General features: G+C 32.0%; 2 protein-coding genes across 2 annotated transcripts; both read right to left on the bottom strand.

Annotated features, from left to right (window-relative positions):
• Nucleotides 1–17807: 17807 nt before the first annotated feature.
• Nucleotides 17808–18949, bottom strand: LOC140039360 (uncharacterized). The gene has a single exon (XM_072084964.1). It carries the CDS (start codon nucleotides 18906–18908, stop codon nucleotides 17808–17810), a length of 1101 nt encoding a protein of 366 aa, XP_071941065.1. The 5' UTR covers nucleotides 18909–18949.
• Nucleotides 18950–19015: 66 nt separating this feature from the next.
• LOC140039359 (uncharacterized) lies at nucleotides 19016–20309 on the bottom strand. The gene is made up of 2 exons (XM_072084963.1): nucleotides 19152–20309; nucleotides 19016–19021 (listed from the first exon to the last, which is right to left on the bottom strand). The coding sequence occupies exons 1-2, from the start codon at nucleotides 20307–20309 to the stop codon at nucleotides 19016–19018; spliced, it is 1164 nt and encodes a 387-aa protein (XP_071941064.1).
• Between the last annotated feature and the right edge of the window lie 5944 nt (nucleotides 20310–26253).

Here is a 26253-nt window from a genome sequence, read left to right as displayed (position 1 = left end):
TTTTTCGAAAATCACAAAATGTTCTAAAACGTTTCCAAATACGATATTAAGCTATTTTGTGCTCTTTGATGTTTTTGTGTAAAAAATTTTATCGATATGCTCAAAATGGTCTAAAACGGTTTATAATGTGATTTTAACCACTTTGATGTTTTTGTGTAACCAAGTTTTTTCGAAAATCACTAATTGGTCTAAAATGTCTCCAAATGCGATTTGAAGCTATTCTTAGCCCTTTGATGTTTTTATGTTAACAAGTTTTTTCGAAAATCACAAAATGGTCTAAAACGTCTCCAAATGCGATTTGAAGCTATTCTAAGCACTTTGGTGTTTTGTGTGAAAAAGTTTTGTCGAATTGCTCAAAATGGTCTAAAACGTTTTTAAATACGATATTAAGCTATATTGTGCTCTTTGATGTTTTTGTGTGAAAAGTGTTATCGATATGCTCAAAATGGTCTAAAACGGTTTATAATGTGATTTTAAGCACTTTGATGTTTTTGCGTAACCAAGTTTCATCGAAATGCACAAAATGGTCTAAAACGTCTCCAAATGCGATTTGAAGCTATTCTAATCACTTTGGTGTTTTTGTGTTAACAAGTTTTTTCGAAAATCACAAAATGGTCTAAAACGTCTACAAATGCGATTTGAAGCTATTCTAAACATTTTGGTGTTTTTATGTTAACAAGTTTTTTCGAAAATAACAAAATGGTCTAAAACGTCTCCTAATACGATTTGAAGCTATTCTAAGCACTTTGGTGTTTTTATGTTAACAAGTTTTTTCGAAAATCACAAAATGGTCTAAAACGTCTCCAAATGCGATTTGAAGCTAATCTGTACACTTTGATGTTTTTATGTTAACAAGTTTTTTCGAAAATCACAAAATGGTCTAAAACGTCTCCAAATGCGATTTGAAGGTATTCTAAGCACTTTGGTGTTTTGTGTGAAAAAGTTTTGTCGAAAATCACAAAATGGTCTAAAACGTCTCCAAATGCGATTTGAAGCTATTCTAAGCACTTTGGTGTTTTGTGTAAAAAGTTTTATCGATATGCTCAAAATGGTCTAAAACTGTTTATAATGTGATTATTACTTTGATGTTTTTGCGTAACCAAGTTTCATCGAAATGCACAAAATGGTCTAAAACGTCTCCAAATGCGATTTGAAGCTATTCTAATCACTTTGGTGTTTTTATGTTAACAAGTTTTTTCGAAAATCACAAAATGGTCTAAAACGTCTCCAAATGCGATTTGAAGCTATTCTAATCACTTTGGTGTTTTTGTGTTAACAAGTTTTTTCGAAAATCACAAAATGGTCTAAAACGTCTCCAAATGCGATTTGAAGCTATTCTAAACATTTTGGTGTTTTTATGTTAACAAGTTTTTTCGAAAATTACAAAATGGTCTAAAACGTCTTCAAATGCGATTTGAAGCTATTCTAAGCACTTTGGTGTTTTTATGTTAACAAGTTTTTTCGAAAATCCCAAAATGGTCTAAAACGTCTCCAAATGCGATTTGAAGCTTTTCTAAACACTTTGGTGTTTTGTGTGAAAAAGTTTTGTCGAAATGCTCAAAATGGTTTAAAACGTTTTTAAATACGATATTAAGCTATTTTGTGCTCTTTGATGTTTTTTTGTGAAATGTGTTATCGAAATGCTCAAAATGGTCTAAAACGGTTTATAATGTGATTTTAAGCACTTTGATGTTTTTGTGTAACCAAGTTTTTTCGAAAATCACAAATTGGTCTAAAATGTCTCCAAATGCGATTGGAAGCTATTCTTAGCACTTTGATGTTTTTATGTTAACAAGTTTTTTCGAAAATCACAAAATGGTCTAAAACGTCTCCAAATGCGATTTGAAGCTATTCTAAGTACTTTGGTGTTTTTATATTAACAAGTTTTTTCGAAAATCACAAAATGGTCTAAAACGTCTCCAAATGCGATTTGAAGCTATTCTGTACACTTTGGTGTTTTGTGTGAAAAAGTTTTGTCGAAATGCTCAAAATGGTTTAAAACGTTTTTAAATACGATATTAAGCTATTTTGTGCTCTTTGATGTTTTTGTGTGAAATGTGTTATCGAAATGCTCAAAATGGTCTAAAACGGTTTATAATGTGCTTTTAACCACTTTGATGTTTTTGTGTAACCAAGTTTTTTCGAAAATCACAAATTGGTCTAAAACGTCTCCAAATGCGATTTGAAGCTATTCTAAGAACTTTGGTGTTTTTATGTTAACAAGTTTTTTCGAAAATCACAAAATGGTCTTAAACGTCTCCAAATGCGATTTGAAGGTATTCTAAGCACTTTGGTGTTTTTATGTTAACAAGTTTTTTCGAAAATCACAAAATGGTCTAAATTGTCTCCATATGCGATTTGAAGCTATTCTTAGCACTTTGGTGTTTTTATGTTAACAAGTTTTTTCGAAAATCACAAAATGGTCTAAATTGTCTCCATATGCGATTTGAAGCTATTCTTAGCAGTTTGGTGTTTTTATGTTAAAAAGTTTTTTTCGAAAATCACAAAATGGTCTAAAACGTCTCCAAATGCGATTTGAAGCTATTCTAAGCACTTTGATGTTTTTGTGTGAAAAGTGTTATCGAAATGCTCAAAATGGTCTAAAACGGTTTATAATGTGATTTTAACCACTTTGATGTTTTTGTGTAACCAAGTTTTTTCGAAAATCACTAATTGGTCTAAAATGTCTCCAAATGCGATTTGAAGCTATTCTTAGCACTTTGATGTTTTTATGTTAACAAGTTTTTTCGAAAATCACAAAATGGTCTAAAACGTCTCCAAATGCGATTTGAAGCTATTCTAAGCACTTTGGTGTTTTGTGTGAAAAAGTTTTGTCGAAATGCTCAAAATGGTCTAAAACGTTTTTAAATAAGATATTAAGCTATATTGTGCTCTTTGATGTTTTTGTGTGAAAAGTGTTATCGATATGCTCAAAATGGTCTAAAACGGTTTATAATGTGATTTTAAGCACTTTGATGTTTTTGCGTAACCAAGTTTCATCGAAATGCACAAATTGGTCTAAAACGTCTCCAAATGCGATTTGAAGCTATTCTAATCACTTTGGTGTTTTTGTGTTAACAACTTTTTTCGAAAATCACAAAATGGTCTAAAACGTCTCCAAATGTGATTTGAAGCTATTCTAAACATTTTGGTATTTTTATGTTAACAAGTTTTTTCGAAAATCACAAAATGGTCTAAAACGTCTCCAAATGCGATTTGAAGCTATTCTAAGCACTTTGGTGTTTTTATGTTAACAAGTTTTTTCGAAAATCACAAAATGGGCTAAAACGTCTCCTAATGCGATTTGAAGCTATTCTAAGCACTTTGGTGTTTTTATGTTAACAAGTTTTTTCGAAAATCACAAAATGGTCTAAAACGTCTCCAAATGCGATTTGAAGCTATTCTGTACACTTTGATGTTTTTATGTTAACAAGTTTTTTGGAAAATCACAAAATGGTCTAAAACGTCTCCAAATGCGATTTGAAGGTATTCTAAGCACTTTGGTGTTTTTATGTTAACAAGTTTTTTCGAAAATCACAAAATGGTCTAAATTGTCTCCATATGCGATTTGAAGCTATTCTTAGCAGTTTGGTGTTTTTATGTTAAAAAGTTTTTTTCAAAAATCACAAAATGGTCTAAAACGTCTCCAAATGCGATTTGAAGCTATTCTAAGCACTTTGATGTTTTTGTGTAAAAAGTGTTATCGAAATGCTCAAAATGGTCTAAAACGGTTTATAATGTGATTTTAACCACTTTGATGTTTTTGTGTAACCAAGTTTTTTCGAAAATCACTAATTGGTCTAAAATGTCTCCAAATGCGATTTGAAGCTATTCTTAGCCCTTTGATGTTTTTATGTTAACAAGTTTTTTCGAAAATCACAAAATGGTCTAAAACGTCTCCAAATGCGATTTGAAGCTATTCTAAGCACTTTGGTGTTTTGTGTGAAAAAGTTTTGTCGAAATGCTCAAAATGGTCTAAAACGTTTTTAAATACGATATTAAGCTATATTGTGCTCTTTGATGTTTTTGTGTGAAAAGTGTTATCGATATGCTCAAAATGGTCTAAAACGGTTTATAATGTGATTTTAAGCACTTTGATGTTTTTGCGTAACCAAGTTTCATCGAAATGCACAAAATGGTCTAAAACGTCTCCAAATGCGATTTGAAGCTATTCTAATCACTTTGGTGTTTTTGTGTTAACAAGTTTTTTCGAAAATCACAAAATGGTCTAAAACGTCTCCAAATGCGATTTGAAGCTATTCTAAACATTTTGGTGTTTTTATGTTAACAAGTTTTTTCGAAAATCACAAAATGGTCTAAAACGTCTCCAAATGCGATTTGAAGCTATTCTAAGCACTTTGGTGTTTTTATGTTAACAAGTTTTTTCGAAAATCACAAAATTGTCTAAAACGTCTCCTAATGCGATTTGAAGCTATTCTAAGCACTTTGGTGTTTTTATGTTAACAAGTTTTTTCGAAAATCACAAAATGGTCTAAAACGTCTCCAAATGCGATTTGAAGCTATTCTGTACACTTTGATGTTTTTATGTTAACAAGTTTTTTCGAAAATCACAAAATGGTCTAAAACGTCTCCAAATGCGATTTGAAGGTATTCTAAGCACTTTGGTGTTTTGTGTGAAAAAGTTTTGTCGAAAATCACAAAATGGTCTAAAACGTCTCCAAATGCGATTTGAAGCTATTCTAAGCACTTTGGTGTTTTGTGTAAAAAGTGTTATCGATATGCTCAAAATGGTCTAAAACGGTTTATAATGTGATTTTAAGCACTTTGATGTTTTTGCGTAACCAAGTTTCATCGAAATGCACAAAATGGTCTAAAACGTCTCCAAATGCGATTTGAAGCTATTCTAATCACTTTGGTGTTTTTATGTTAACAAGTTTTTTCGAAAATCACAAAATGGTCTAAAACGTCTCCAAATGCGATTTGAAGCTATTCTAATCACTTTGGTGTTTTTGTGTTAACAAGTTTTTTCGAAAATCACAAAATGGTCTAAAACGTCTCCAAATGCGATTTGAAGCTATTCTAAACATTTTGGTGTTTTTATGTTAACAAGTTTTTTCGAAAATCACAAAATGGTTTAAAACGTCTCCAAATGCGATTTGAAGCTATTCTAAGCACTTTGGTGTTTTTATGTTAACAAGTTTTTTCGAAAATCACAAAATGGTCTAAAACGTCTCCATATGCGATTTGAAGCTATTCTGTACACTTTGATGTTTTTATGTTAACAAGTTTTTTCGAAAATCACAAAATGGTCTAAAACGTCTCCCAATGCGATTTGAAGCTATTCTAAGCACTTTGGTGTTTTTATGTTAACAAGTTTTTTCGAAAATCACAAAATTGTCTAAAACGTCTCCAAATGCGATTTGAAGCTATTCTGTAAACTTTGATGTTTTTATGTTAACAAGTTTTTTCGAAAATCACAAAATTGTCTAAAACGTCTCCAAATGCGATTTGAAGGTATTCTAAGCACTTTGGTGTTTTGTGTGAAAAAGTTTTGTCGAAATGCTCAAAATGGTCTAAAACGTTTTTAAATAGGATATTAAGCTATATTGTGCCCTTTGATGTTTTTGTGTGAAAAGTGTTATCGAAATGCTCAAATGGTCTAAAACGGTTTATAATGTGATTTTAAGCACTTTGATGTTTTTGTGTAACCAAGTTTCATCGAAATGCACAAAATGGTCTAAAACGTCTCCAAATGCGATTTGAAGCTATTCTAAGAACTTTGGTGTTTTTATGTTAACAAGTTTTTTTGAAAATTACAAAATGGTCTAAAACGTCTCCAAATGCGATTTGAAGCTATTCTAAGCACTTTGGTGTTTTTATGTTAACAAGTTTTTTCGAAAATCCCAAAATGGTCTAAAACGTCTCCAAATGCGATTTGAAGCTTTTCTAAACACTTTGGTGTTTTTATGTTAACAAGTTTTTTCGAAAATCACAAAATGGTCTAAAACGTCTCCAAATGCGATTTGAAGCTATTTTAAGAACTTTGGTGTTTTTATGTTAACAAGTTTTTTCGAAAATCACAAAATGGTCTAAAACGTCTCCAAATGCGATTTGAAGCTATTCTAATCACTTTGGTGTTTTTATGTTAACAAGTTTTTTCGAAAATCACAAAATGGTCTAAAACGTCTCCAAATGCGATTTGAAGCTATTCTAATCACTTTGGTGTTTTTGTGTTAACAAGTTTTTTCGAAAATCACAAAATGGTCTAAAACGTCTCCAAATGCGATTTGAAGCTATTCTAAGCACTTTGATGTTTTTGTGTAAAAAGTGTTATCGAAATGCTCAAAATGGTCTAAAACGGTTTATAATGTGATTTTAACCACTTTGATGTTTTTGTGTAACCAAGTTTTTTCGAAAATCACTAATTGGTCTAAAATGTCTCCAAATGCGATTTGAAGCTATTCTTAGCCCTTTGATGTTTTTATGTTAACAAGTTTTTTCGAAAATCACAAAATGGTCTAAAACGTCTCCAAATGCGATTTGAAGCTATTCTAAGCACTTTGGTGTTTTGTGTGAAAAAGTTTTGTCGAAATGCGCAAAATGGTCTAAAACGTTTTTAAATACGATATTAAGCTATATTGTGCTCTTTGATGTTATTGTGTGAAAAGTGTTATCGATATGCTCAAAATGGTCTAAAACGGTTTATAATGTGATTTTAAGCACTTTGATGTTTTTGCGTAACCAAGTTTCATCGAAATGCACAAAATGGTCTAAAACGTCTCCAAATGCGATTTGAAGCTATTCTAATCACTTTGGTGTTTTTGTGTTAACAAGTTTTTTCGAAAATCACAAAATGGTCTAAAACGTCTCCTAATGCGATTTGAAGCTATTCTAAGCACTTTGGTGTTTTTATGTTAACAAGTTTTTTCGAAAATCACAAAATGGTCTAAAACGTCTCCAAATGCGATTTGAAGCTATTCTGTACACTTTGATGTTTTTATGTTAACAAGTTTTTTCGAAAATCACAAAATGGTCTAAAACGTCTCCAAATGCGATTTGAAGGTATTCTAAGCACTTTGGTGTTTTGTGTGAAAAAGTTTTGTCGAAAATCACAAAATGGTCTAAAACGTCTCCAAATGCGATTTGAAGCTATTCTAAGCACTTTGGTGTTTTGTGTAAAAAGTGTTATCGATATGCTCAAAATGGTCTAAAACGGTTTATAATGTGATTTTAAGCACTTTGATGTTTTTGCGTAACCAAGTTTCATCGAAATGCACAAAATGGTCTAAAACGTCTCCAAATGCGATTTGAAGCTATTCTAATCACTTTGGTGTTTTTATGTTAACAAGTTTTTTCGAAAATCACAAAATGGTCTAAAACGTCTCCAAATGCGATTTGAAGCTATTCTAATCACTTTGGTGTTTTTGTGTTAACAAGTTTTTTCGAAAATCACAAAATGGTCTAAAACGTCTCCAAATGCGATTTGAAGCTATTCTAAACATTTTGGTGTTTTTATGTTAACAAGTTTTTTCGAAAATCACAAAATGGTTTAAAACGTCTCCAAATGCGATTTGAAGCTATTCTAAGCACTTTGATGTTTTTATGTTAACAAGTTTTTTCGAAAATCACAAAATGGTCTAAAACGTCTCCATATGCGATTTGAAGCTATTCTGTACACTTTGATGTTTTTATGTTAACAAGTTTTTTCGAAAATCACAAAATGGTCTAAAACGTCTCCCAATGCGATTTGAAGCTATTCTAAGCACTTTGGTGTTTTTATGTTAACAAGTTTTTTCGAAAATCACAAAATTGTCTAAAACGTCTCCAAATGCGATTTGAAGCTATTCTGTAAACTTTGATGTTTTTATGTTAACAAGTTTTTTCGAAAATCACAAAATTGTCTAAAACGTCTCCAAATGCGATTTGAAGGTATTCTAAGCACTTTGGTGTTTTGTGTGAAAAAGTTTTGTCGAAATGCTCAAAATGGTCTAAAACGTTTTTAAATAGGATATTAAGCTATATTGTGCCCTTTGATGTTTTTGTGTGAAAAGTGTTATCGAAATGCTCAAATGGTCTAAAACGGTTTATAATGTGATTTTAAGCACTTTGATGTTTTTGTGTAACCAAGTTTCATCGAAATGCACAAAATGGTCTAAAACGTCTCCAAATGCGATTTGAAGCTATTCTAAGAACTTTGGTGTTTTTATGTTAACAAGTTTTTTTGAAAATTACAAAATGGTCTAAAACGTCTCCAAATGCGATTTGAAGCTATTCTAAGCACTTTGGTGTTTTTATGTTAACAAGTTTTTTCGAAAATCCCAAAATGGTCTAAAACGTCTCCAAATGCGATTTGAAGCTTTTCTAAACACTTTGGTGTTTTTATGTTAACAAGTTTTTTCGAAAATCACAAAATGGTCTAAAACGTCTCCAAATGCGATTTGAAGCTATTTTAAGAACTTTGGTGTTTTTATGTTAACAAGTTTTTTCGAAAATCACAAAATGGTCTAAAACGTCTCCAAATGCGATTTGAAGCTATTCTAATCACTTTGGTGTTTTTATGTTAACAAGTTTTTTCGAAAATCACAAAATGGTCTAAAACGTCTCCAAATGCGATTTGAAGCTATTCTAATCACTTTGGTGTTTTTGTGTTAACAAGTTTTTTCGAAAATCACAAAATGGTCTAAAACGTCTCCAAATGCGATTTGAAGCTATTCTAAACATTTTGGTGTTTTTATGTTAACAAGTTTTTTCGAAAATCACAAAATGGTTTAAAACGTCTCCAAATGCGATTTGAAGCTATTCTAAGCACTTTGGTGTTTTTATGTTAACAAGTTTTTTCGAAAATCACAAAATGGTCTAAAACGTCTCCAAATGCGATTTGAAGCTATTCTGTACACTTTGATGTTTTTATGTTAACAAGTTTTTTCGAAAATCACAAAATGGTCTAAAACGTCTCCAAATGCGATTTGAAGGTATTCTAAGCACTTTGGTGTTTTGTGTGAAAAAGTTTTGTCGAAAATCACAAAATGGTCTAAAACGTCTCCAAATGCGATTTGAAGCTATTCTAAGCACTTTGGTGTTTTGTGTAAAAAGTGTTATCGATATGCTCAAAATGGTCTAAAACGGTTTATAATGTGATTTTAAGCACTTTGATGTTTTTGCGTAACCAAGTTTCATCGAAATGCACAAAATGGTCTAAAACGTCTCCAAATGCGATTTGAAGCTATTCTAATCACTTTGGTGTTTTTATGTTAACAAGTTTTTTCGAAAATCACAAAATGGTCTAAAACGTCTCCAAATGCGATTTGAAGCTATTCTAATCACTTTGGTGTTTTTGTGTTAACAAGTTTTTTCGAAAATCACAAAATGGTCTAAAACGTCTCCAAATGCGATTTGAAGCTATTCTAAACATTTTGGTGTTTTTATGTTAACAAGTTTTTTCGAAAATCACAAAATGGTTTAAAACGTCTCCAAATGCGATTTGAAGCTATTCTAAGCACTTTGGTGTTTTTATGTTAACAAGTTTTTTCGAAAATCACAAAATGGTCTAAAACGTCTCCAAATGCGATTTGAAGCTATTCTGTACACTTTGATGTTTTTATGTTAACAAGTTTTTTTCGAAAATCACAAAATGGTCTAAAACGTCTCCCAATGCGATTTGAAGCTATTCTAAGCACTTTGGTGTTTTTATGTTAACAAGTTTTTTCGAAAATCACAAAATTGTCTAAAACGTCTCCAAATGCGATTTGAAGCTATTCTGTAAACTTTGATGTTTTTATGTTAAGTTTTTTCGAAAATCACAAAATGGTCTAAAACGTCTCCAAATGCGATTTGAAGGTATTCTAAGCACTTTGGTGTTTTGTGTGAAAAAGTTTTGTCGAAATGCTCAAAATGGTCTAAAACGTTTTTAAATAGGATATTAAGCTATATTGTGCCCTTTGATGTTTTTGTGTGAAAAGTGTTATGGAAATGCTCAAATGGTCTAAAACGGTTTATAATGTGATTTTAAGCACTTTGATGTTTTTGTGTAACCAAGTTTCATCGAAATGCACAAAATTGTCTAAAACGTCTCCAAATGCGATTTGAAGCTATTCTGTAAACTTTGGTGTTTTTATGTTAACAAGTTTTTTCGAAAATCACAAAATGGTCTACAACGTCTCCAAATGCGATTTGAAGCTATTCTAAGTACTTTGGTGTTTTTATATTAACAAGTTTTTTCGAAAATCACAAAATGGTCTACAACGTCTCCAAATGCGATTTGAAGCTATTCTGTACACTTTGGTGTTTTTGCGTAACCAAGTTTCATCGAAATGCTCAAAATGGTCTAAAACGTTTTTAAATACGATATTAACCTATTTTATGCTCTTTGATGTTTTTGTGTGAAAAGTGTTATCGAAATGCTCAAAATGGTCCAAAACGGTTTTATAATGTGATTTTAAGCACTTTGATGTTTTTGTGTAACCAAGTTTTTTCGAAAATCACAAATTGGTCTAAAATGTCTCCAAATGCGATTTGAAGCTATTCTTAGCACTTTGGTGTTTTTATGTTAACAAGTTTTTTCGAAAATCACAAATTGGTCTAAAATGTCTCCAAATGCGATTTGAAGCTATTCTGTACACTTTGGTGTTTTATGTTAACAAGTTTTTTCGAAAATCACAAAATGTTCTAAAACGTTTCCAAATACGATATTAAGCTATTTTGTGCTCTTTGATGTTTTTGTGTAAAAAATTTTATCGATATGCTCAAAATGGTCTAAAACGGTTTATAATGTGATTTTAACCACTTTGATGTTTTTGTGTAACCAAGTTTTTTCGAAAATCACTAATTGGTCTAAAATGTCTCCAAATGCGATTTGAAGCTATTCTTAGCCCTTTGATGTTTTTATGTTAACAAGTTTTTTCGAAAATCACAAAATGGTCTAAAACGTCTCCTAATGCGATTTGAAGCTATTCTAAGCACTTTGGTGTTTTGTGTGAAAAAGTTTTGTCGAATTGCTCAAAATGGTCTAAAACGTTTTTAAATACGATATTAAGCTATATTGTGCTCTTTGATGTTTTTGTGTGAAAAGTGTTATCGATATGCTCAAAATGGTCTAAAACGGTTTATAATGTGATTTTAAGCACTTTGATGTTTTTGCGTAACCAAGTTTCATCGAAATGCACAAAATGGTCTAAAACGTCTCCAAATGCGATTTGAAGCTATTCTAATCACTTTGGTGTTTTTGTGTTAACAAGTTTTTTCGAAAATCACAAAATGGTCTAAAACGTCTACAAATGCGATTTGAAGCTATTCTAAACATTTTGGTGTTTTTATGTTAACAAGTTTTTTCGAAAATCACAAAATGGTCTAAAACGTCTCTTAATGCGATTTGAAGCTATTCTAAGCACTTTGGTGTTTTTATGTTAACAAGTTTTTTCGAAAATCACAAAATGGTCTAAAACGTCTCCAAATGCGATTTGAAGCTATTCTGTACACTTTGATGTTTTTATGTTAACAAGTTTTTTCGAAAATCACAAAATGGTCTAAAACGTCTCCAAATGCGATTTGAAGGTATTCTAAGCACTTTGGTGTTTTGTATGAAAAAGTTTTGTCGAAAATCACAAAATGGTCTAAAACGTCTCCAAATGCGATTTGAAGCTATTCTAAGCACTTTGGTGTTTTGTGTAAAAAGTTTTATGGATATGCTCAAAATGGTCTAAAACGGTTTATAATGTGATTTTAAGCACATTGATGTTTTTGCGTAACCAAGTTTCATCGAAATGCACAAAATGGTCTAAAACGTCTCCAAATGCGATTTGAATCTATTCTAATCACTTTGGTGTTTTTATGTTAACAAGTTTTTTCGAAAATCACAAAATGGTCTAAAACGTCTCCAAATGCGATTTGAAGCTATTCTAATCACTTTGGTGTTTTTGTGTTAACAAGTTTTTTCGAAAATCACAAAATGGTCTAAAACGTCTCCAAATGCGATTTGAAGCTATTCTAAACATTTTGGTGTTTTTATGTTAACAAGTTTTTTCGAAAATCACAAAATGGTCAAAAACGTTTTTAAATACGATATTAAGCTATTCTGTACACTTTGGTGTTTTGTGTGAAAAAGTTTTGTCGAAATGCTCAAAATGGTCTAAAACGTTTTTAAATACGATATTAACCTATTTTATGCTCTTTGATGTTTTTGTGTGAAAAGTGTTATCGAAATGCTCAAAATGGTCTAAAACGGTTTTATAATGTGATTTTAAGCACTTTGATGTTTTTGTGTAACCAAGTTTTTTCGAAAATCACAAATTGGTCTAAAATGTCTCCAAATGCGATTTGAAGCTATTCTTAGCACTTTGGTGTTTTTATGTTAACAAGTTTTTTCGAAAATCACAAATTGGTCTAAAATGTCTCCAAATGCGATTTGAAGCTATTCTGTACACTTTGGTGTTTTATGTTAACAAGTTTTTTCGAAAATCACAAAATGTTCTAAAACGTTTCCAAATACGATATTAAGCTATTTTGTGCTCTTTGATGTTTTTGTGTAAAAAGTTTTATCGATATGCTCAAAATGGTCTAAAACGGTTTATAATGTGATTTTAAGCACTTTGATGTTTTTGCGTAACCAAGTTTCATCGAAATGCACAAAATGGTCTAAAACGTCTCCAAATGCGATTTGAAGCTATTCTAATCACTTTGGTGTTTTTATGTTAACAAGTTTTTTCGAAAATCAGAAAATGGTCTAAAACGTCTCCAAATGCGATTTGAAGCTATTCTAATCACTTTGGTGTTTTTGTGTTAACAAGTTTTTTCGAAAATCACAAAATGGTCTAAAACGTCTCCAAATGCGATTTGAAGCTATTCTAAACATTTTGGTGTTTTTATGTTAACAAGTTTTTTCGAAAATCACAAAATGGTTTAAAACGTCTCCAAATGCGATTTGAAGCTATTCTAAGCACTTTGGTGTTTTTATGTTAACAAGTTTTTTCGAAAATCACAAAATGGTTTAAAACGTCTCCAAATGCGATTTGAAGCTATTCTAAGCACTTTGGTGTTTTTATGTTAACAAGTTTTTTCGAAAATCACAAAATGGTCTAAAACGTCTCCAAATGCGATTTGAAGCTATTCTGCACTCTAAAAAATAATGTGTTTCAATTGAAAACACATAATTGTCCCAAAAAATAAACACATGAATGTGTTTAATATAAACGTATAAATGTGTTTATTATAAACATAAAATGAAATCACATGGTTGTCTCAAAAAATAAACATATAGTGTTTAAAACACACATGTGTTTTAGGAAATGTAATTACAGTAAACACAAGATAATGTTTACTGAAATTACATTTTGGTCACAAAACACATATATGTTTTAATGGACCACACATCAATAATAACAAAGAAAACTGTTTCTATTTTCAGAATATTTATTCAAAATCAACTTTAGAGCCAATCATACAACTCTTTTGTTTTTAACCTTAACAATAACTATCACCCATTATGCTTTACAAATGTGTTGGTTTTTTTTTAATGCTTCTGGTAAAAAAGTTAATTACAAACAAATCCAGTTAAAATTTGTGAGGCACTCTTAATTAAAAGTTTGGCGAGTGGAACAGACTGTTTAATATATTTTATCCACAGGTTTTTTTGTAAGCATAAAAGAAAGGTTTTTAGAAATAACATTCGATCATTTGGAACAATCCCTTGTAACAGATACTATCAATGCAAATTTCAAGGATGGCTGCACAAATTAAGCATAATGGAATCTGATGTGTGTTGACTTTATGTACTTTACTTGGTATTGATGCATCAGGTGATCTGCCAGCAGGCCCATGGATACCCAGCACTTTTGACACTCCTTTTAATTATCTTAAAGATAAAAAATTGGTTGTTTAATAATTTCATATGGCCTAATGTTTTTGTATTGTAACATTCAGCAGGTAACCTGCATACTGTGGTTTACAATACAACTTTGAAGTAGGGATACTTTTGTTAAAACAAAATGTCAGAATTTCAGTCACGAGGTTTTTAAAACTCTATTAAGATACAAGGAAATACAGTAGAAATAATTAAAATAATAGCTATATAAAATATAATGTTGAGTATTTTTAAAGCCCAACATATTAGCTTCATCTTGGGTATTATTGAAGTTTGAGCCAACCCCCATATATATGGCAGATTTTGTAGCAAAAAAAATGCGAGGTAAAAATAACAAAGATGAAACCATATTTAAAATGGATAATTTAATTTTGTTTACAATGGTAGCAATCCATGTTTGATGAATTCTTCTGTCCCGATAATCCTATGTTCTCTCTTTAGAGGCCATGGTACTGCAGCTTGCCTACAGTATTATAAAATAAACAGACACATTACCAGTGTCCGAGAGATGAATGGAACTAATACATGGCTTTTAATTTAATATGGCCTTAAAAAGAGTCTTTTAGCAGTTCACTGTATTTTGCACAAATATTCATTTGAACTTATTTGGAAATGTCATATTCCCATTATAATTATAATTTTTGAAGGAATGAACAGACTAAAATACTGTTTTTAAAATTAAACAACCACCAGCTAAAGTTATTAGAACAAACATGCATATGATCTGTACTCACTTGTTGTGATATCTTGCAACTTCGCAATAGAATGCTTTGGTTTTCTTCGTTGAGGTGAAGGGATGTCCCAAAATTATCTGTTGTAAGAAACCCAGGAGCATGGAATAGACACGTGGGTAGTCGATATCAAACACATAGTAGCAAGCTAAAACAGACATGCAAGCTTTGGTGATGGTAAAATTAGCAGGAATGACGATGGTTGTTCCGTCTCCAGAAATTACCAACATATCAATAATCTCATCATCTTCATCATTGGCAAATAAATGGAGATGGGGACAATCGCCCTTTGCTGATTTGGTTTTGGTTTTGATTTCACTGCCATCGCCATGCACACTTATAAATGACTTGCTTTTGGTTCCTTTACCAGAGTGGAATCCGATTTTATCCTCCAAGGCCTTTAACAATGTTGGCACTCTCAAATCTCCCTAAAAAAAAAAAAAGATTTTTTCTTTTGACATTTTATTAAGTTGATCGATTAAAATGTTTGTGGATAATAATGCTAAAGCGAATGCGGTGCTTATTCAAAGAGGCTGCTTATGGAAACCAAATGGATATTTAGATGCACTTATTTATTATATTGAGAAATGATTGATTGGTTGAATGATCTGTAATCGTTGAATGAAATCGTGTTTCCTGCATTTTTCGATTTTCAATTTTAATATTTTATTATACTTCAATTTTATTTGTATTGAACCAGGGTTTAGAGATAAGCACTTCTGTGTTGGGCTTTGCCCGTGTTATACTCTAAATACGCCCTGGTCAATAACAATTATTGTGTCGAATTTGTAATAAATTACTTAATTTACTTACATTTCCACGTTTAGCAACAGGAAAACTCTTCTCGATCTGTCCCATTAGTTGATCAAAACGATCCATCATTTCCTTCATTTCTTCCATCGATTTTCCAACTGTCAATCGAAATTCTTCCCAAACCTGTAAAAGAAACGGTGTTCCGAACAGTCAGTATACCGTAGATTCATTCATTTGTTACACCTAAACTGATAATGCAGTCATTGTAACATTATAGTTTATCAATTCAATGTTCTTCTGGACAATCCAGGATTAATTACTAATTAAACCTGTTTATGTTATGATGATCAAAGATAAAAATTGTTCTTATAGAAAATAACAGAAATATTATAAGTTTTCATACTAGTGCGATTCAATAACAATTTATCGTGTCATGACGTCATAATCATGGTATTAGCATATAATCAGCATAACAATTTTATTGTTTTTCCATGATTATGACGTAAGTTGACTTGATTTGTGAAAATATGTTTTTATCGTTTATAGACGGTAAAACTTTATTTCGTGCTACTATGACAACTTATTTATTTCTTACATTTTCTATAGGAATAATTGTTTTTTATGTTTTTATCATTGATTGTTATCGTTTTAGTATAAACAGGCCTTAATGATGCAGAAACCAATTTGTTTTCCACATTCTATTTGTAAATCAGTGTTTGCCAAAACTTACAAAATCAGCAGACTTGAAGCATGCATTTTCTTGAATCAGGTCAGCCATGATACACTTTGTGTTGTAGTTTGGGTCAAACTTGATTTTATTTCTCCTGTGTGTATGTGTTTCCTGCAATATAAAAGTACTTTTAAGTGCAATAGGGCTTTTATTTACAATTTTTTACTCATTGATGTCGGTAAGAAACCCTCTCATAGTGAAACTGCAGTGTCATTTTTATTGGTGTCCTTAGGTAAGGTACTTTACTCTCATTACCTTGTCCTTCTAATGGGACATTAGTGAGTTTTAGATCAGCAGTGACGAGTCATCTAGAACCATATGCTAATTACCTATGACGTTGTGTGAAAAGTTTGTTTTAGATGTGTGATGACATGTGTGTGACAAAGATTGTGAAGATTCTCATGGGTTATCCTTAGTGTCAAATAAATCAACACTCACCTTTAGCAGTATCTTTAAATGATTATCATCACGCTTCTCAGATGACTTTAACATCTCTTGATTCATCATTTTGTTATGCTCTTTGTAATCCTCTTCTGTAAGTGTTGATGTTGAACTACTAACAGGAATGACATCAATTTTTTTCATAGCTTTTGGAGTTTCATGTTGCTTAAATTGACTTTTTCGTTTGTTCCTCATCCTGTCGTTTCTCAATTTTGTACTCACGCATGCCATAAGATGTGTCTGCAAAGAGAAAAAAAAGTACTGTATGCATTAGGTATAAATTCATATCAATTAAAAAAATAGTTGATAACAGTAGCAATGAATCACTTACCCATGGTTTCGCACCATTTCTCTTAAGGGCGGGATACCGCAAATACAAGTCCTCCCCAACTTGTCTATAGTCTGTTTGATTGTTCATCCTATTAGGATAGCGTAAACTATAAAAACTGCTTATGTTTCCAACAAGGGCATCCCATACAGAATGGGACTTGTAATCTTTCAAAGCCGCAATAACGTATGCATCCAGTGGTGGGAGTGGTAATCTTTTATAAACATGTGTATCCATACTACTACTGGCATCTGAAGTGCTCTGCTGTGACTCCAAACTTGCATCAAGAATTTCCTCAAATTCTGTTTCAGTATCACTGAAACTTCTATTAAAGCTAGGTTTCGGTACCGTAATAGGCCTAGTTGTCATATCTACAAAGATGAGAGGTTATTTTAGTTTAAATAGTGTGTACAGTATGTCAGTCACAAATACCGATGGCAGGCTCTCTGAAAGTAGGGGGTCGATTATTTTTACAAAATAACCTTCACTAAAAATTGTCATGATGCGACACATGCAAGTAAGTATTTTGGGGTACATGCATGTGTGTGGGTAAGATAACGAAAACAAAAACAGCTTAAGCTTACCAGTATTCATTTTCCATGCATTTATAAGCTTGCGACATTGAATGGGTTTCAAATGTTCACTCAAATCTGCTTCACTGATGTACTGCAAATCCTCAACACACTCAACTCCGCATTCTCTCAATTTCTGGACAACAGACAACAGGAGCTCCTTAGACAATGTTGTCAACACCAACTGTATGCAATTTTCCAGATCCATCTTTGTAGGCAGATTACGAGTTATTTATAAAATCTTAATTTTAATCAATTATTATTAATGAATTGTGTTCCAAAAATATATAAATATATTTCTGATCAATGATACACCAGAGGAAAACAAAACATCAGCTCGTACAAATTGCATTGAGTCAATGCACATGAAAGTATTTCCTTTCTTTTAAATTTACATTTAGTGTTTAATAATTATCTCTATAACTTGTCTGTATCATCAACACAAATATTCCACAAAATGTCCATTTCTATTTGATATGTACATGTTATTACAATCTCTGAACACTGGTAATGGCCAATTATTTTTTAAAGTTTGAAAATATATAATTTTTAAATCTTCCTGGCATTCCACTTCATAAGAATTTAACTTCCAGCAGAACTGTTTTGTTTTTAAGATTTCGACACTAAAAAATTTGTCATCATTTAATACAATAATTTCTCTAAATAGAGCAAATTGTGGAATATTATCAGTGTTGCAATCAATAAAAAGTGCACAATGGCAGCCTGCTTCATACAACTGTCCATGAATCTGTACCTCGATGCAACGATACACAACAAGTGGTTCTGGTACTAAAATATGTTCATGGTCACACACATTTCGAAATTCATCTTCCAATTGAGCAGAAACTAAATCCGAAAATGAAACCATAGAACCTTCAACAACTATGTCACCTTCATACAAGAAGGTAGATGATCTTGCTCCATCTCCAGAAATCATCTTATATGCCATCCATAATTGGTGCTTCTCTGCTAATGATTTCTCTAAATTTACTGTATTCCTCCACTTAAAATTTTTGAAGAACATATGTTTGCCTTCGAAACGGAGGCACCACTGACCTCTTAGTGGTCCAAAATCTTTGAGTTGCTGAGGAAAGTGTACAAGATAATGGAATTTTGGCTTTATTTTCTCTGTAGGATATAATAAAACAAATTCATTGTGATGTGTAGCAATCAACTGTTCTAGTTCACCAGATGTACTGTCATCTACATATGGTGTGGTGGACAGGAAAACTATTTGGAAAAGTCTAATGAGGTTAAAGAATTTAGCATCATCATCCGGAATGCATTTTCCAGCAATATGAGGAAACACATAACAAATAGTTAACATTCCTGTACTGGTTTGCTTCAACTTGACATTTTTTATAATGGAGTTCTTCTCAATAGTCTCGGGTTTGTGAGATTTGTCTCGTTTAGAATAAGGATAAGATTTTATTTTGTCGTTTAGCCATTCCAGTGTGAAATATTTCTGGACAAAGATGCAATGGTTGAGAAACAATGCCATAACATACGGAACAATCCCTTCAAGTAGCACATGCATTGGATCATGAGGAAATATTTCTGTGATTGGCAAGTTATGAATACCAGCCAAGGCACTTTCGTTGTTGATGCCCCACATTTTGCTCCAATATTCCCGGGATTTCTTGCTCAAGCCTTTCAGAGTATTACATCGTTGAAAATGTTCATCATTACATCGGTGAATGAACCCATCTGGAGTGAAAATAGAACGGGCTGTTTCTCTACTAGCATTACACGTTCGGCAAATTTTGTATGCAAAACCAACCCCTTCCTTAAAGCCTGCAAGATACTGAGCAGCTAGTGTATCACATGGACACATCATAATATCACCTTCGATAACAATGTCAACTCCATTAAGAGATAACCTCATACCACCATTTCGCATTTCATTCAAACATGTAATAAAATCATGCAGAAGAAATTTTGCACCAAATTCACGAATCTTTGATGTTTTGGCTACACCTAAAAGTTGAATGAAACTGAGCCTAGATCTATGTTGAGGCGGAATATTTGCAATTGTGTAATAGAACATTGACATTTTGTGTTTTTTAATATGAGCACCAAGCGGATTCATTAATTCAAGGTCGTCATGACTCACAATAATTTGTAAAGCTGATGGGTTACGCTGAAACAATGGAGAATTCTTAAATCTTAATCCATCACAAACATCTAACAACATTTCAGAGTTGCTGAAATGTGGATTTCTAACAAAATGTTGAACTTCTGGCATATCAAGTAATGCTTTGATACTGGACTTAAAAGGAACAATATATCCATATTGCTCAACTTGCCTCATATGCCCTTTGATACGCTTTTCCTTCATGCCAAACAAAACCTTTTCTGGGGCTACATATTTGCAATATTGGGAAAAAAAAGTATGTCTAAGATAAGTGGTTTCAAAGCCTTGGAATATGTCATCATCATTACTTAAATGTTGTACAAAACCTATATCAACAATTCCTTGTTGTTCAAGTTCTTTTTCAATTTTGAATCTGTAAGTTGACATAGTCTGAGATAAACACATACTGGTACCAGTAACAACATCATTTAATGCCCTTTGAGACAATTTATGTTCCGTTTCCAACTTCAGTAAGTAGACTGCTGTAGAATATTTTTGTTTTTCTAGATCTGACAAATTATGAGCATCTTGATTTTCTAGTAACATAGGCTCATCATCATCATTATCATAATGTAAAAGATGTTCATCTGATGGAATATTCGTGTTGGGATGTTGCCTATTAACATGTTTTCTAAATGTCGCCCAATTCTTTGTACTGTATGCACAGTTTTCCACTGAGCAATGCACAATAAAATTTGGATCATTTCTATGGGTTTTTACAATGTGTGAACACAACTCAAATTGGGTTCGGCCTACGTATACACATAGGGAACATGGAATACCAAAGACCTGGTCCATTAGCATTGAGGATCGCAGGCTAATTTGTAAATTACATTAGATCTGGACAGAGTTTGGATGTGGGCAGCTTCCACAGCAACTACAACAAAATTAAGGGTCATCAACTAAAAAAAAAAGAAGAAACCTCATCTGAAATCAAAAGCAAGGCAGAACAATGAGAGTAGGTTTATGCAAGGAGGCAGGGCCGCGTGCGTAGGGCCTAATAATAAGTACTACAGTATACTAGGCCCAGTGTTAGGGAGGGGCCCCCTACCAGGCTTAGCCTACTAGTATGTATCCCAATGTAAAAATTCAAATTAATGGTGATACTTTTTCTTTCAGTTAATCAAAAGGAACTTATTGGACCTAAAGTTTTGCAAGTTAAATGATTGAAATTGGATTATCCGTTCTAACATTATGGTCCGTTAAAGTGGCGAAAAATGGCATTTTTTTCAATTATATTTGGAACCATTTTTGAAGGGTTATAACTTTTATATTAATGACTTTAAAGTTCTTATTTTTGCCAAACCCATAGATAACACAGAGTTGAACAACAACAAAAATTGGTTTTTGAGATATTGGCTACCAAAATTGGTCCGAGTGCATTTTGCACACGTTTTTTTTCCCAATGTCTCAAAATGCCCAAAAAGTTGCCATCTTTAAATGATTCGTAACTTTTGGGAATTGGCTTCACGCCGGCTTTTGTACCTCATTTTAACTAGCATTTTCTATTAAACTATTTAATAAATATAGGCCTAGCCCTAGGGCCTAGTTGGCCTAGGCAGATTAAAAAAATATATAGGCCTAGGCCTAAATAAACCCTAAAACAAGCTCTTTCCAGACATTCTTATTCACATGGGTACATAAGAAATATTATATTTTTAACTTCAAAGACACGTCACTTTTTGAAATTTGGGAGAAAATTCATGAACGTGTTCGATTTGCCGTAAGATAACGAAAATCCGCTTCATTCATTGGGATACCCAGTAACCTAGTAGGCTAGTAGCTACCTACAGTAGGCCTACCTTATTAGATAGGCTAGTAGTAGTAGTACGAGCCTAGCCTAGTTAGGCTAGCCTAGCTAGGCCTAGTAGGCTATTTATATTATTAGGCCTAATTTATTATTTATATTATTTATAGTCTAATAAGGCCTAGCGTAGGCCTTATTTTGTCCTCTGATTTATTTACATAGGAAAAAACTAAACATTATTATATTTATTTATTTATTTATCTACCTATCATCAGTATACTTACGGTACCTTTTGGTCTTCCTGAGTTATCAATTCAAGCAGCATGTGTGAAAAATGACAACTCCGCAGTTGAATAGCCCATACCATAACATCGTTGGGTTATTAAGTGGATGAATAACAAAATAATTATGATTTATCAACAATACACACGTTTTTATTTAATCCATGATAAATTTTCGTAAAATATGTTTATTCGGATATTATTACGTCTCCCCTAGTCTATAAAACATAATGAATGTCATTATTTCAAATAAATAGGCCTACCCCGTAAACAAATGGAAGCTTCTCAACAACAGTTAATTTATGCATGGGGAGGGGGTGGGGGAGAGAGCACAGAGCAGAAAATGGCTCTAGGCCTCATCCATCAAAGAATATATATCATCTTTGGCCTCATCTAGCAGCCGCCGCACAGAGAAGCACGACACCTCTCTCTTTCCTCTCTCTCTCTCCTCCAGCGAGTGAGGCGTGGGTGTTACCCCGTGCCACTAGTTGTGGGGAGTAAAACTGTAACAGGCCCACAAGCTAAATTATATTATTTCATTCTGGTTTTTTTTTTTCATTATTTAAGTTTGTGATAATGTGTGTAACCAGGAAGATGTAAAATAAATTTATAAATTAGTTTACATCTCCCTGTGTAACGTAGGCCTAAGTCAGTGACATGACCAGACCCGTGTCATGAGCTAAACGAGCGTGTGCACAAAGAAGGTTAGGCACCCTCTTGAAACGTCGCGTGACATGAAAATATTCCATATCTTTTCAGATGTATAAATTAAACCTTTGTCCAATCAGAATTGACTATCCAAAACACACGTTAACGTTTTAAAAATGATAAAATCAAATAACATGTTTCCATTTTATTGAGGTTACAGAACATTCGAAAATAACCATTATTGTTGCACAATTGTCTTCATTTTTTTGTAAATGTCATAAATATAATAACCATTAGTTAAAATTTATTCTTCAAAAATGTAAAATGAAGCAGTTAAAGTAAAAACCATTGCGTACACACACATGTGTGTTTATGTTGTGGTAGTGTTTTTTGAAAACATTAGAACGTGTTAAAACGCATAGAAAACACATTAATATGATTTTGTGACACACTGTTTATCAGTGTTTACATGAATCGCATAGTGATTATGCACACATGTGTGTTTCAATATGTAACCGAAACACATGTAAACACATAATAAACATATGAATGTGTGTCATGACACACATTATTTTTTAGAGTGTGTACACTTTGATGTTTTTATGTTAACAAGTTTTTTCGAAAATCACAAAATGGTCTAAAACGTCTCCCAATGCGATTTGAAGCTATTCTAAGCACTTTGGTGTTTTTATATTAACAAGTTTTTTCGAAAATCACAAAATTGTCTAAAACGTCTCCAAATGCGATTTGAAGCTATTCTGTAAACTTTGATGTTTTTATGTTAACAAGTTTTTTCGAAAAACACAAAATGGTCTAAAACACAAAATGCGATTTGAAGGTATTCTAAGCACTTTGGTGTTTTGTGTGAAAAAGTTTTGTCGAAATGCTCAAAATGGTCTAAAACGTTTTTAAATAGGATATTAAGCTATATTGTGCTCTTTGATGTTTTTGTGTGAAAAGTGTTATCGAAATGCTCAAATGGTCTAAAACGGTTTATAATGTGATTTTAAGGACTTTGATGTTTTTGTGTAACCAAGTTTCATCGAAATGCACAAAATGGTCTAAAACGTCTCCAAATGCGATTTGAAGCTATTCTAAGAACTTTGGTGTTTTTATGTTAACAAGTTTTTTTGAAAATTACAAAATGGTCTAAAACGTCTCCAAATGCGATTTGAAGCTATTCTAAGCACTTTGGTGTTTTTATGTTAACAAGTTTTTTCGAAAATCCCAAAATGGTCTAAAACGTCTCCAAATGCGATTTGAAGCTTTTCTAAACACTTTGGTGTTTTTATGTTAACAAGTTTTTTCGAAAATCACAAAATGGTCTAAAACTTCTCCAAATGCGATTTGAAGCTTTTCTAAACACTTTGGTGTTTTTGTGTTAACAAGTTTTTTCGAAAATCACAAAATGGTCTAAAACGTCTCCAAATGCGATTTGAAGCTATTTTAAGAACTTTGGTGTTTTTATGTTAACAAGTTTTTTCGAAAATCACAAAATGGTCTAAAACGTCTCCAAATGCGATTTGAAGCTATTCTAAGTACTTTGGTGTTTTTATATTAACAAGTTTTTTCGAAAATCACAAAATGGTCTAAAACGTCTCCAAATGCGATTTGAAGCTATTCTAAACATTTTGGTGTTTTTATGTTAACAAGTTTTTTCGAAAATCACAAAATGGTTTAAAACGTCTCCAAATGCTATTTGAAGCTATTCTAAGCACTTTGGTGTTTTTATGTTAACAAGTTTTTTCGAAAATCACAAAATGGTCTAAAACGTCTCCAAATGCGATTTGAAGCTATTCTGTACACTTTGATGTTTTTATGTTAACAAGTTTTTTCGAAAATCACAAAATGGTCTAAAACTTCTCCCAATGCGATTTGAAGCTATTCTAAGCACTTTGGTGTTTTTATATTAACAAGTTTTTTCGAAAATCACAAAATTGTCTAAAACGTCTCCAAATGCGATTTGAAGCTATTCTGTAAACTTTGATGTTTTTATGTTAACAAGTTTTTTCGAAAAACACAAAATGGTCTAAAACGTCTCCAAATGCGATTTGAAGGTATTCTAAGCACTTTGGTGTTTTGTGTGAAAAAGTTTTGTCGAAATGCTCAAAATGGTCTAAAACGTTTTTAAATAGGATATTAAGCTATATTGTGCTCTTTGATGTTTTGTGTGAAAAGTGTTATCGAAATGCTCAAATGGTCTAAAACGGTTTATAATGTGATTTTAAGGACTTTGATGTTTTTGTGTAACCAAGTTTCATCGAAATGCACAAAATGGTCTAAAACGTCTCCAAATGCGATTTGAAGCTATTCTAAGAACTTTGGTGTTTTTATGTTAACAAGTTTTTTTGAAAATTACAAAATGGTCTAAAACGTCTCCAAATGCGATTTGAAGCTATTCTAAGCACTTTGGTGTTTTTATGTTAACAAGTTTTTTCGAAAATCCCAAAATGGTCTAAAACGTCTCCAAATGCGATTTGAAGCTTTTCTAAACACTTTGGTGTTTTTATGTTAACAAGTTTTTTCGAAAATCACAAAATGGTCTAAAACTTCTCCAAATGCGATTTGAAGCTTTTCTAAACACTTTGGTGTTTTTGTGTTAACAAGTTTTTTCGAAAATCACAAAATGGTCTAAAACGTCTCCAAATGCGATTTGAAGCTATTTTAAGAACTTTGGTGTTTTTATGTTAACAAGTTTTTTCGAAAATCACAAAATGGTCTAAAACGTCTCCAAATGCGATTTGAAGCTATTCTAAGTACTTTGGTGTTTTTATATTAACAAGTTTTTTCGAAAATCACAAAATGGTCTAAAACGTCTCCAAATGCGATTTGAAGCTATTCTAAACATTTTGGTGTTTTTATGTTAACAAGTTTTTTCGAAAATCACAAAATGGTTTAAAACGTCTCCAAATGCTATTTGAAGCTATTCTAAGCACTTTGGTGTTTTTATGTTAACAAGTTTTTTCGAAAATCACAAAATGGACTAAAACGTCTCCCAATGCGATTTGAAGCTATTCTAAGCACTTTGGTGTTTTTATATTAACAAGTTTTTTCGAAAATCACAAAATTGTCTAAAACCTCTCCAAATGCGATTTGAAGCTATTCTGTAAACTTTGATGTTTTTATGTTAACAAGTTTTTTCGAAAAACACAAAATGGTCTAAAACGTCTCCAAATGCGATTTGAAGGTATTCTAAGCACTTTGGTGTTTTGTGTGAAAAAGTTTTGTCGAAATGCTCAAAATGGTCTAAAACGTTTTTAAATAGGATATTAAGCTATATTGTGCTCTTTGATGTTTTTGTGTGAAAAGTGTTATCGAAATGCTCAAATGGTCTAAAACGGTTTATAATGTGATTTTAAGGACTTTGATGTTTTTGTGTAACCAAGTTTCATCGAAATGCACAAAATGGTCTAAAACGTCTCCAAATGCGATTTGAAGCTATTCTAAGAACTTTGGTGTTTTTATGTTAACAAGTTTTTTTGAAAATTACAAAATGGTCTAAAACGTCTCCAAATGCGATTTGAAGCTATTCTAAGCACTTTGGTGTTTTTATGTTAAAAAGTTTTTTCGAAAATCCCAAAATGGTCTAAAACGTCTCCAAATGCGATTTGAAGCTTTTCTAAACACTTTGGTGTTTTTATGTTAACAAGTTTTTTCGAAAATCACAAAATGGTCTAAAACTTCTCCAAATGCGATTTGAAGCTTTTCTAAACACTTTGGTGTTTTTGTGTTAACAAGTTTTTTCGAAAATCACAAAATGGTCTAAAACGTCTCCAAATGCGATTTGAAGCTATTTTAAGAACTTTGGTGTTTTTATGTTAACAAGTTTTTTCGAAAATCACAAAATGGTCTAAAACGTCTCCAAATGCGATTTGAAGCTATTCTAAGTACTTTGGTGTTTTTATATTAACAAGTTTTTTCGAAAATCACAAAATGGTCTAAAACGTCTCCAAATGCGATTTGAAGCTATTCTAAGCACTTTGGTGTTTTTATGTTAACAAGTTTTTTTCGAAAATCACAAAATGGTCTAAAACGTCTCCAAATGCGATTTGAAGCTATTCTGTACACTTTG

Source organism: Antedon mediterranea, chromosome 2 (genome assembly GCF_964355755.1).
Source record: "Antedon mediterranea chromosome 2, ecAntMedi1.1, whole genome shotgun sequence".
Lineage (NCBI taxonomy): Eukaryota > Metazoa > Echinodermata > Crinoidea > Comatulida > Antedonidae > Antedon > Antedon mediterranea.
The sequence above is the reverse complement of the archived record's forward strand: the minus strand, read 5'-3'. Positions and strand labels throughout refer to the sequence as shown.

Coding starts and splice junctions, on each gene's coding strand:
- LOC140039360 (XM_072084964.1), bottom strand. CDS start 18,908: ATGCATGTGCTACTTGAAGGGATTGTTCCGTATGTTATGGCATTGTTT.
- LOC140039359 (XM_072084963.1), bottom strand. CDS start 20,309: ATGCTAATGGACCAGGTCTTTGGTATTCCATGTTCCCTATGTGTATAC.